Below are 13016 nucleotides of genomic sequence, written 5' to 3' on the forward strand. Positions count from 1 at the left end.
ACTGTCTGGTTTGGTTCAGCTATGAAACAAGGCATCAGAAGACTGCAAAGGACAGTTCGGACTGCTGAGTGGATTATTGGTTGCCCCTGCCCTCGCTGACATTATATATCAGTTTCTGTGAGGACATGTCATTCCTTCAAGGACTTATTTAACATAAAACAACAACAAACCACGGTTTACAGCAAAACTCAGACAGCTTCATCAGGCCAAAGAGGATGCTTACAGAAGTGTGGATAAAATCTTGTACAATCAGTCCAAATACAGACTGGCAAAGGAGATTAGAGTGGATAAAATAAACTATTCTGAAAAGCTGAAAAAAATGTCTTTGGCTAATGACCCTGCATCAGTGTTGAGAGGCCTGAAAGACTTTACTAACTACAAGACACCATCCCCCGACACTGTAGGTAATCAACAACTGGCTAATGACCTGAATGTTTTTTACTGTAGATTTTAAAAGACTGGTCTCACACCCTACACCCACTCCAACCTCCACAGCACACAAACATTTACTCCTCCTGCCACCATCCTACTCCCCTCTCCTACTACTCAAAATGCACTTAAGATCTGAGAAGATGATGTGTGCTGGGTCTTCCGGAAACAGAAAACAAGAAAAGCACAGGGCCCAGATGGTGTTTCACCCCCTTGTCTAAAGTCATGTGCTGACCAGCTCGTCTTCACACAGAAATTGACCTTCAGCAAATGCAAAATCAGCACCGGTGCCCCCCAGGGATGTGTGCTCTCCCCACTACTATTCTCCCTCAACCCAAATAACAGCAATACCAAGGACCCTCTGTTAAGCTCCTGAAGTTCGCAGATGACACCACTCTCATCTGCACACTTCCTCTTCAAACTGTTGCTCTCTGTCCAGCGCTACAGAGCACTGAGCACACAAATTCCCAGGTGTAGGAACAGTTATTTCCCTCAGGCCATCCACCTCACAAATGGTTCAAACTGCCCCCAAATACTTGTAGCACCATTGAGAAATAATTATGTGCAATACACAGCTTAACATATCCTACCTCTTCTGCCATACATTCCCTTGCATCTTTAAATAACAGATTTGTATTTGTACATACATTTATTTATTTTTTGTCTTATGGTGTGTATATATACTATTCTATTTTTTATTATCTCTGTCTTGTTGTTGTATTGTGTGTGCACTGGAAGCTTCTGTCACCAAGACAAATTCCTTGTATGTGTAAGCATACTTGGAAATAAAGCTCATTCTGATTCTAATTCTGATAATCTCGCTCTCTCTTACACAATCACACTCACACGAGTAGGTAAAATGATCAATAAAGCATTCTACTTCATAAAATGTTCCTCTAGATTATCAGTGACCTTTTAAATCTCCTCAGATAATTTTTTTCTTGTATAAGTGTTTAGATCATTTGCTATTGGAAGAGTAATAATTTGACGCAGGCATTTTCAAGGGTGGTGGGCTGTAGGAAATGTTCTGGAAAGCCAGTTAACAGCCAGTTATAGTTAACAGCCTGTTTATGGAATACTTTTTACCCCTGATAACCCTTCCAAGCATCCTCACCCCCTTACCTTGAAATACCCCCCTTCATAATGAGTGTTTGAAGGTCCAAAATTAGTCTCACTTTGAAATTTCAAAATAAAAGCCTGTTATATTCATGTAAAGTTCATAACTTCCATATCTAAATTAATTAATGACAGTCTATTCTATATATCTATATTTATCTTCAACACACATACTTCTGTGGAATTACAGTTGAGGCTGTATGTAAGTGCAAATTTCATATTAAAATGTTCATACACTCAAATTGTGAAAAAAAACCCCATCATATTTTTAAAGACATATGCTGTGGTTAAGTTTGTATGTGGTGAAATTCACAGACAGAGTATCTTAACAAATTTGTTGCTTGTGCAAAAAAAAAAAAAAACACTTGAAAAGATAAATTTAAAAGCCACTGGTCACCAATTCCATATTTGGTCAAAAAGTTGTTTTGTCACAGTATCAGTTCAAGGTAGAAATTCAAGGTAATATAGCAGCAGAGTCCCATAAGAACGTACTGTACAATCAGTATAATAAGCAAAATGTACTGAATAAGATGAGACAAAACTTTGTGCATCAGTGTGAATTGGACACGATACTTCGGTTCTCATACCTCTGGTGGAACAATGGAATATGTCAATCAAGTTATGGATTAATGGTCTACGTACATACAAAATAAAATCACACAAGAAAGGAAAGGCAGAGATGTTTTTGAGAAGAGCAACATTATTCAGATGCAACAATGGATGTTACTCATTGGAGGTTATCATTATATCTAAAACACCATCAAGGCACCACTGTGTGTTTCAGTGTTCATCTAATGTCACAATCAGCTCTTGATCTTTTACTCTGATTTAGTCAAAGCCAGGATCAAAATATCAAAGATTAGCAAATTACTGAACTGTTTGTTCTTTATGTTCTCTCATATCATGGAATGGCCTTTTTTTCATTTACTTCAGGGAGTCTCTATTATCATAAGTAGATTCAGTGATAGATTTGCCATTTATTTACCACTGACCATTTACTTTAATTATAATATATAATTGAATTAAAAACAATAACAGTAAATAAAATCAAGAAACATTTGTATGTATGATAAGATCATAAGTCTTCACCAGGCAGGTTTGTAACGATGATCAAGTGGCTGTCCAAACAAACAAATGATCAGTGTGATGAATGAAAACATGACCACGTGACTGAACACAGCATCACAGGCAATTGACAAAGTCAACAATCAACTTAAATTAGGATTCAATTTACGGTGGGTTAAACACAAACCAAATGACATGTACTCATAACTCTTACTATATTTAAATTATACATTTCTCATTCAATTTTCAGAAATTCTCAATTTCTTATTGAATTCTAATAATAATAATAATTTTTAAAAAAAAGCGGTCTATTATCAGCTCATTAACCACAATGTACATTATTCCAAACTTTTGGCAGCCAATATATATGAATGCTTTGGGTTTTTATACACCATAATGTATACTTGAATATTCAGTAATAAATCTAGTTCAGTGTATTATTTTTGATCCTTTAATAGCTAATATTTGATTAGATTTATTTTTATAAATTAATTTATAATTATAATAATAATACAGTTTTAATGATTTATTATTATTATTTATTCGTTTTATTTGAGATCTAAACTTTATTTTGCATGGTAAACAGGGCTTTTATTATAAAATGCGGCATTTCCGGCCCTACCTTCGTTTCTGGCCGACAGATGAAAACATTAGTGTTGCTGTTAAAGCCGGTCTGATTTCTGCTACATTCAGCAAGATGTTTTTCATTCTGCTGCATTTTTACAACCAACATATTTCAAACTGTTAGCGTTTACTCGGTCTATAGGTAGCCAGAGTCTATATTCTAGCCCAATTCCTTTTGTGGTAAGTGATATTTTGGGTTTATTCGCACAGAAATCGAGCTAGTGCTAACGGTCCATAAATTGACACATCTTAGCCGGATTATTTAAACGTGTTATTTACTTTTCATGTCAATAGTTTTCACGAAAAGAAATACTAAACTAAAGTAACGCGCTTTAAATAACATTCAGGTACATATTGTGTACAATAGATACCAGTGTGTATCGTCTTAAGTGGTGTGTTGTACTGTAAATATGGTGCATTCTCTTTAATATTTTTGTATCTGTTGTAATGTCTGTTGAACAGTACAGTGTTGATTATATATGGCTGCTGTTGCTCCTGTAAATTCCCACCCATACTAAAAATAATGTGTCGGTTCCATGGTGTGTAATATATATATATATATATATATATATATACACACACACATACACTGGCGGCCAAAAGTTTGAATAATGTACAGATTTTGCTCTTATGGAAAAAGATTGGTATTTTTCCAAAGTGGCATTCAACTGATCACAATATATAGTCAGGACAATAATAACGTGAAAAATTACTATTGCAATTTGAAAAAATGTTCTTCACCTTACAGTCTAGCTGATCCCACAAAAGCTCAATGGGGTTAAGATCCATAACACTCTTTTCCAATTATTTGTTGTCCAATGTCGGTGTTTCTTTGCCCACTGTAACATTTTATTTTATATTTTCTGTTTTAAAAGTGGCTTTTTCTTTCCATTCTTGTCAAAAGGCCTGCACCCCTTTTCTTTACTGTTGGACATGAAACTAGTTGAGCGGGTAGAATTCAATGAAGCTGTCAGCTGAGGACATGTGCTGCATCCATTTCTAAAACTTCTCTGATGTACTTATCCTCTTAGTTGTACATCTGTAATTCCACATCTCTTTCTGTACTTGTTAGGGGCAGTTGTCCTTTGTCTTTGAAGACTAGTGTACACCTTTGTTTGAAATCTTCTTCACTTTTTTTTGGCAATTTCAAGCATTGTATAGCCTTCATTCCTCAAAACAACAATTGACAAGTTTTTAGAGAAAACAGTTTCTTTTTTGCCATTTTTGACCTTAAGACATGTCAGTCTAATGCATACTGTGGCAAATCAAAAACAAACACCAAGACAATGATAAGCATCATTTAATGAACCAAATGGCTTTCAGCTGTGTTTGATATAATGGCAAGTGATTTTCTAGAACCAAATGAGCAATTTAGCATGATTACTCAAGGATAAGGTGTTGGCTGCTGGAAATGGGGCCTGTCTAGATTTGATAAAAAATTACTTTTTATATATATATATATTATTTACACACACACACACACACGTTTTCACTGAAATTCTTATGCTGCTATAATTTGGAATGGAAAAATTATGTATTATTTACAAAAATGGCACGTAAAAGTGTTTTAATTTTTCCCTCTTTAAAGGTGCAATCAGCTGCTGTCTGAAAAGATTCATTTATTCTGAATGGAGTGATTAATTTGAAATAGGCTGATTGAATCTGGTTTGATAATGTCTCCTCACATCAGCCTTGCTGTAGTGATTAACTTGAATACAGCTTTAATACGGTGTTAATCACTCTGTTCTTTGATGACCAAATCAACATTTCCCTTTAATGTAAATGTCAGCTCTCCTTAACATTAAATGACATTCTCACTTGGCTGGATTTCTTTGTTGGCTTTGGCTTATGTGAATTAATTTGAATTATGATTATTAAAACCCATGCTGTCTCTTCCAGATTAACTGCCAGCAGAAGAAAATGAACGGATTGTCAATCAGCGAATTATGTGGCCTGTTCTGTTGCCCGCCCTGTCCGAGCCGGATTGCAGCGAAGCTGGCTTTCCTGCCCCCGGAACCCACCTATGCTCTTCTGCCGGATCTGGAGTCAACCTCACCTGTGGCCTCTAACCTGGGAGCTTCAGGTTTGCGCTCTCGTTTGGGTGGGGGTGGCAGAAGAGGGAGTGGAGGAGGAGGAGGAGGAGGAGGAGGTTTAAGTGACCGGAGCGGAGAGAGCCGGTGGAAGCTGCACCTCTCTGAGCGAGCGGAGTTCCAGTACTCTCAAAGGGAGCTGGACGGAACCGAGGTCTTCCTCACTCACTCCAGCCGTGGCAACAAAGTAGGATGCATGTACATCCGCTGTGCACCATCTGCAAGGTGAGGAAAGACCAAATTTAGATGTTAAGAATCAAGTTTATGACCTTCTTAAATGAATAGATCGGCCAAAAATGCTCTTCCTTTCAATCAAGAAATATAATTATTTTACACTCCTGTTGTACAGAGAACTCACCATCAGTTACAAAAGCATTCTGTCTAATTTACCCCCGTGTTTTGGGCTGCAGGTACACTGTGCTCTTTTCTCATGGTAACGCTGTGGATCTGGGTCAGATGAGCAGCTTCTACATTGGTCTGGGCACTCGCATCAACTGCAACATCTTCTCCTATGATTACTCTGGTTACGGGGTCAGTACAGGAAAGCCATCCGAGAAGAATCTCTACGCAGATATTGATGCTGCATGGCACGCTTTGCGCTCAAGGTACATCTGAATTGCTGAAGAGGCCTGAAATAGTCCAAAAATGTGCAGCATTGATTTGTCACTGGCAGCATATTCAAGCCAGTTATAGCCAGCATATTCCTGATGAAATGCCAACTATCAAATGTTATGAAATTCATCTTGATGTTGCGATCCTTATATTTTCATTTTGGTGGCTTAACACCAAGAAAGTTACAACTATGGCAGCAACTTTTGCCTTCCTATGCAATTTAAACCAGGGTCTGAAAATGTTCCAAGGAAGGAAAACAAAAACTGAAAACGTACAAAATGTTTTGCAAAATGTAACCAAAAATGGGAACGAAGTCCCTTTCAAGTTTTCTGTAGTGAAAACTTTATTTTCAAATTTAAAATGTCCCAAAACATACAAAAATGCAATTTGTGCAAATAATTTTACTCCAGACTGCTTTGTGAATGAGTGTCAATATAAAGCAGGATTTTCAATTTTTTTTATTCTCAAACATGGATCAGTACCAACTGTTCATGTTTCAGCTTTATATCCTGAAGATGTAAGTATCGCACTTAGTATTTTGTGAATGTTTGCAAATCGCCTTTCCAAATGTGCTTGTTAGCTGATTCCACGGCTAATGCAGCTAAAGTTACCTTTGTCTCTGATTGTGTTCACGGAGACAAGACAAGAGCTATGTCGTGGGTGGGAAGCAGCAGCTCATTTGCATTTAAAGAGACACACACGAAAACTGCATGTTTTTGATTCCACCCAAAAAGAGGCATTTACAATATGGTATAATAAATGATCCGTGGGGTATTTTGAGCTGAAATTTCAGACACATTCTGGGGACACCTGAGACTTGTATTACATCTTGTAAAAAGGGGCATAATAGATCTCCTTTAAGAATACATTTATTGAAAATTCTTTATTTTATATTAATTGTGGAGGCGGCAGTGGAACGCTGGAACCAGAATGGGAAAAAAATACAGTTTATGCTCAGAACAGTCTAAAATGAAAAACATAGTTCCTGCTTTAAACCATGTTTACCCAAAGCCATACTTTTTGTCTCATTTGGTGTTTGGCAAGTGTTCATTTGGGACCCTGCCTCAAAGGATTTGACCTCTCTGATACTGTATTGAGATTCTGATTTCCTCATAATGAGAAATTCAATTAAGACATTGGTATCTTTCGTTCTATTTTGTTGTTTGTACTTCTTTCTTTCTTTCTTTCTTTTTAATGACTTAAATTTCCACGTTGTCTCAGGTATGGCATCAGCCCAGAGAATATAATCCTTTATGGGCAAAGCATTGGCACCGTACCCACTGTGGATCTGGCATCACGTTATGAATGTGCTGCTGTGGTACTTCACTCACCCCTCACTTCAGGGATGAGAGTGGCATTCCCAGACACCAAGAAGACTTACTGCTTTGATGCCTTCCCAAAGTCAGTGAATGCTTATGTCACTTTAGTTCTTTTCATTTATTTGTGTTTTGCATTTATATTAAATGTATATTAATTGTAGGGGTTTTAATATTTTATTTTTTTAACTGGAGCTGTTGAAATAATGCATTAAAGGGATAGTTCACCATTTTAATCCTCATCATTTACTCACTCTTACGCAATCTTAGATATGCAAGACTTACTTACTTCTGCTGAACACAAAGAAAGATTTTTATAAGTATATCTCAGCTCTGTAGGTCCATACAAGCAAGTGAATGGTGACCAAAACTTCCTACACTCCTACCACCGGCTAGTGGTCTACGTATGCGTCAAGAACTAGGAAGTGTAGTCAAGCTTGAAATCATGACCGTACCTAGAAACTGCAATGGCAAAATGTACAGTAGAGTGTTCATTTTTTGGGTGAACTATTCCTTTAACATTTATTCAATTTGACATTCTAACTTTTTGATTCTGTGCAATTTCTAAAAACGGATCTTTACCCAGATGAGCCGCAACTTATCACAATATTGCGTTGTGTGGAAAAAAAGTTGTTTTGTAATTATATCATTGCAGGTTTGAGTTCTGAGTTGTCAATTCTTGTGTTATGATGCAGTTTGAGAAATGAAGAATCTGTTGTAGTATATTTTATGCGATTGAGAAGTAAACGCATAAATCTGTTATGAGTGTCATCCACACAAACTTGATAGCAGCGTCCGCAAACCGCATGTCACAGTATGTACTGTATAAAGGCCTGTTCACACCAAATCCATGACGAATTTGCAAGACAAACCTCTGACGGAAGGCATGTTTTCACAGAGTCCGAAAAACATGCAATGAAAAATGTTCACCCCTGTACAGTAGGTGGCGCTGTTGCTGTTCTAAACATGTATAGCCAGTCTCCTCCCTGAACCTTCATGAATATATTGAACACCATTTAAGCATTTATTTACCTAATTGGGCTTAACTGTTTCATTATGTTCCATGGTGTTGATGCATTTTTAGGAGTGTATATAATCTGTGTTTTTTAATGCGAGTGAGATGAGTAAAGAGCACATAATGAACACACAAATATGTCCTATTTATATTTGCACATATATTTATCTACGAGCATCTTCCAAACGGACTCCAGAACCCAACTTCTCTTTTTATAATGCCTGGATAACATAACACAAGGTACAGTGATATAAATACACGTGAAATGATGTACATTTAAGAATAACAGTTTAGTATAAACTAGGATGCATATATTAAAAATAATATAAAAAACTATAAAAAAATAAAATAAAAAACACACTCTGTAAAAAAAATAAAATACCTTTGGATTGTCAGAGGATGATTTGTCGGACTCTGTATGAATAGCGGCATCGGAATCTATTGTTACCGTACAAAAGCTTGTTCGGAACTAACATTTGTTTTGGTTTTCTAAAATCTTTGTCATTTGTCATAGCACCAAAGTGTTAATTTTGCAAGCTACCATAGTGCTGTGATCTAATTCTATACATGATCCTATATTTTTCTTACAATGGTTTTTCCTTTCCTGTTTTGCTCTCTTAGCATCGAGAAAGTGTCTAAGATCACATCTCCAGTGCTGATAATTCACGGGACAGAGGATGAAGTGATCGACTTCTCTCATGGTCTGGCCCTGTTCGAGCGCTGCCCAAAGGCTGTGGAGCCGCTGTGGGTGGAGGGAGCCGGACACAATGACATCGAGCTCTACAGCCAGTACCTGGAGCGCCTGCGCCGCTTCATCAGCCAGGAAGTAGCTGCGCAGTAAACATGCCCCTTCGTAACCTCTCCTGCCAGGTTACCAATTCAGGAGCAATCTCTGTAATATCACAGCTCAGAATGGCAGATCTTACAGGCCTGTTATCAGCATGTGAACACTTGATTGTGCTCACTTTAATAAATGGTAGACGTGTATGGAAAAACAAACAAACAAACAAACAAACAAACAGGCTTCATTCCTGGAGAGTTTGTTCTTCTATAAGCTGTCGACTCTCTTTTCTATCAGCCAGGAGCTGAGTTTAGTACCAAGAAGACCTTCAACTTCAGACCCAGAAGATCACAATATGTGAGTGTCGGTCACGTAAAAAACCTCAGATCTTTGCTTCTCACATTTGATTGGTTGATTTTAGATTGTGGTTTTTGTGATCAGCACAAATGCAAGTTCATGAACAGGACTAACTAATAACTCTTTTTGAAGCTTATATCTTGTTGGTGTTTATGTACTACTTTTGTTGGATCGTGGATGAGCATATAACTAGTCTGTTTTAAAAAATAGCGTTACCACCTTTTCAGACAAGAAATCTCTGCTGGTCAGATTCTGTGTGCGTGCGTGTAACCCTTATCTTTTTTAGACCATTAGCTGTTTGTGTTTTTCCATTAAAAAAAAAGTTAGACGCAGTTCAACGAATGGAACCTCTGTGTGTTGTGACACGTTTTTAAACGCAAGGCACTCCTACGCGATATGCTGAAAAAATAACAAGACGTGGTGCAGTAGTTAAAGATGCCCATCGTGTGTTTAAATTGAAAAACGATATAATCTATATTAAAAAAACAAAACCAAAAAAACCAAAATGTGTCTATCTGTGCAGATAGACACATCCTTTAATTGTCCATATTCTTGATCTTCATTGGGGTTCAAAATAAGAATTAATTATTTGAAGATCACCAATCAAATGTTCGAAAATTTGCGACCATGTTAACTCCCATAGACGTAGATTAAAGCATGGACTTGAGCCACAGCAAGTCATACAGACTGGGTTCTTTTGACTTGTGTCAGTAAACAACCACCTAGAAACTGCATAGAAACCAATTAATAATGTCCTGGCAAGCTCTCCAAACATTCTGGCATCGTTGCAGCGTACTTGCGAGCAAGTAAAATAACATTTTTAACAATGTTTTTTCAATAGACCTTATTCACAGTAGCGCCATCTTTTGATTTTTGACCTGAATGAAAATGAGGCAGTGAGGGATCGACTTATAATTTTTTTTTCAATGGCATCCACTGAATAAAGTTGTATAAAACTCTTGGATCACATCTAATTTTCCACTACTAAGGTTTTCTGAAAATTGTCAACTTGGAAAGATGTTTTTGATTTTGTAATATTCCATCAGCTGAACAATATAAAACACTTTAAACTACAATAAAACCCATCGAACAGACTGTAAAGTCTGCCCCTCACATCCAAAATTAAATTTGGCGCTACTGTGAATAAGGTTCATTGTTAACTAGAATCTCAGACGTTTGGACCCCACTGTGCCTAAATGCCTAAAGAGAGGCCAAATTCATCATTTTTTCCCTGACATCCATCAATCTGCTTGCGTGTCAGCCAAACACTTTTTTTTTTTTTTTTTTTTTTTTTTTACATACAGGGAACAGAATTTGTATATATTTGGCTTTATAATCCTTTTTTCCACTGTGTCCCTACAAATGGAGCTGTGTCAGAGATCTCTAGATGTCATTTAGCCCACTGTGATGCATGACAAAAATGTTAATTGTTTATTCTTTCCCTCAACATTGTAATCCCGATGATTAATTTTGATTAATAGAATTCACATAATACTTTTGTGTAGGGCAAATTCAAATTCTTGTTTTGGCTACACAACCAAAACAAACTGAGGACTGTGTTTATGCGAGACATCATTTGGACCGGTTGTCGTTACTGATAGGCCTATATACTAATTGAAATGCTTCTTATTCACATTTTCATTCATGCACCCAACATACATGCCTGTTATTGGTTATAATGCTTGAACACTGCAAAAAACATGTGGTTGAACATTTTGACCAGATGGGAGCAAACCTAAATGTAATTGGCATTTCTCACAATTGGGTAATTGCAGAAGCTGTGATTGTAATCTTAATTCTTTTTCCGATTAATTATGCACACATTCCTCACCTTTGCTCTTTTATGTAATTAGTTTCTGTCTCTCCATATAAAATGCGCATTGATATAATGGTGCATAAATGACCATAACACTTAAGTCAACCCCAGACTGACTTGTGATTGACAGTTTTCTGAGCCGTTCCAGAATGGGGTCATGACTTTAATCCACCGCTGACCTTTTGTGTGTTTGTGTGCGAGAGAAAGAACTGTGAAAGAGCAGATTTTTTAAATATTACTGCATGTCAGGTCAAGACACGTTGGCAATGCCTCTGTTTTCTTTTGCTGTTTTTTGCTATTTCTATTTCCATAAAGGTTTGTATATTGAGCTATTTATAGCTGTAATTTCTCTTGTAAACAGCTTGCTTTAATAGATATGCTCTTGTGTGTTCTATGGGTATTTAACATGAACTTTCAAATCTATTTTTATAAGGTTGACAAAATCTTTGCTATAAGAACAACAAACCTTTCACAGTTTAAGAGCCAGTTTTAAAGGGATAGTTGTCTTTTTAGACTACATTTAGGTTCTTTGTTTTGCTTGAAGGTGCCCCCCTGAAAGAAGAGACTTTGATGTTCATGTTGCACTTTTCCATGCAGTAAAAGTAAATGGGGGCTGAACAATGTCAAGCTCCAAAAAATCACCATTGAAACACCATAAAATAACTACCATTCAAATATATCATATGAAGATGTGTTGCACTTGGTTTGGCTTTAATGATGCCATTGTGATTCAACGTGCAAAAGGCATTTGAGAGCTATAGCTACAATTTTCAATGAATAAAGACTTCCAGTTCCTCACACAAAGCTCTTTGATGGCATTATAAGACTTGGAATACAGTGCCCAGTCATATGGAATACATTTAAGGTGCTTTTATTGTCAGTATTTGAAGCTTAACATGGAACAGAGCAACTCAGCAATTCTTCAAAGTGTCTTTTGTGTTTCATGAAAGAAAGTAAGTCATATGGTTTTGGAATGGGTGAGGGTGCATAAATGTTGAGTGAATTTTATGGGACGTTACAGTCTCTTTAACACCTTATTCTGATGTCTTTGTTTCTTAAACTTTTAAAATCTTTTAAGTGACTGACTGATAGCAAAATGCAGTGTTTACTCTGAAAAATTCTTTGTGAAACATGACAGAATGCCCTTTTACAAAGGCAAAATCTTTGCTGATAACACACAGCATTTTTTTTTTGTTTTTACGAAACTGCTGCAAGTTAAATAAAAAAAAGAAGGAAACCTAGACCGCAAGAAAAGAACATTATTTTGACACTAGCGTCTTAATAAGCATAGCAAACGTTTTGTTAAAAACAGGTGGTGTGCCCCAGCAGTATGCATGTACTGGTAAAACAGTAGGTAAGATATTAATTGGAATGTAAATGGATTAATAATAGCGTGTTTCGGTGTATATTATGACTTTTTCCAGATTAAATAGTGCACATTAGGCTAATATGAAAAAAGGATGCTACTTTAATTGTTTTATTTAACTTTTAGGTGCTCTAATGGTTAAAATGTTCACTTCTGAACTTGGATCTACAGTATATCTCTGAGCAATAATGTCGAACCTTTGACTTTGAGAGCTATACAGCATCGATTTACTGTTAGACTCCCAAAAAAAACTCCACATAATGATCATCAAGAGGGTTTGCACTTCTTTAAGTGAGATAGCACAAGTTTATCTGATAACTGACTCCAGATCAGCTGCTCAAGGTCAAAGGTAAATTACTGTATGCACAGTCACAATTTTTCATAGCGATATAAAGCTCAAATGCTCTGTTTCCATTCATACTAGATCAC

At 36.6% G+C, this 13016-nt stretch overlaps 1 protein-coding gene across 1 annotated transcript in view; it reads left to right on the plus strand.

Moving 5' to 3' along the window:
• The first annotated feature begins 3258 nt into the window (after nucleotides 1-3258).
• Nucleotides 3259-13016, plus strand: part of LOC127649220 (alpha/beta hydrolase domain-containing protein 17A-like) — a 10010-nt gene continuing 252 nt past the window's right edge. Inside the window, exons 1-5 of the mRNA XM_052134226.1 lie at nucleotides 3259-3414; nucleotides 5134-5549; nucleotides 5735-5929; nucleotides 7158-7337; nucleotides 8889-13016. The exon at nucleotides 8889-13016 is cut by the window's right edge and continues 252 nt beyond it. Of these exons, the coding sequence (XP_051990186.1) occupies nucleotides 5155-5549; nucleotides 5735-5929; nucleotides 7158-7337; nucleotides 8889-9108 (990 nt within the window). The 5' untranslated portion in view covers nucleotides 3259-3414; nucleotides 5134-5154 and the 3' untranslated portion in view covers nucleotides 9109-13016. The remainder of the gene's footprint in view (nucleotides 3415-5133; nucleotides 5550-5734; nucleotides 5930-7157; nucleotides 7338-8888) is intronic.

This window comes from Xyrauchen texanus, chromosome 9 (genome assembly GCF_025860055.1).
Source record: "Xyrauchen texanus isolate HMW12.3.18 chromosome 9, RBS_HiC_50CHRs, whole genome shotgun sequence".
NCBI lineage: Eukaryota > Metazoa > Chordata > Actinopteri > Cypriniformes > Catostomidae > Xyrauchen > Xyrauchen texanus.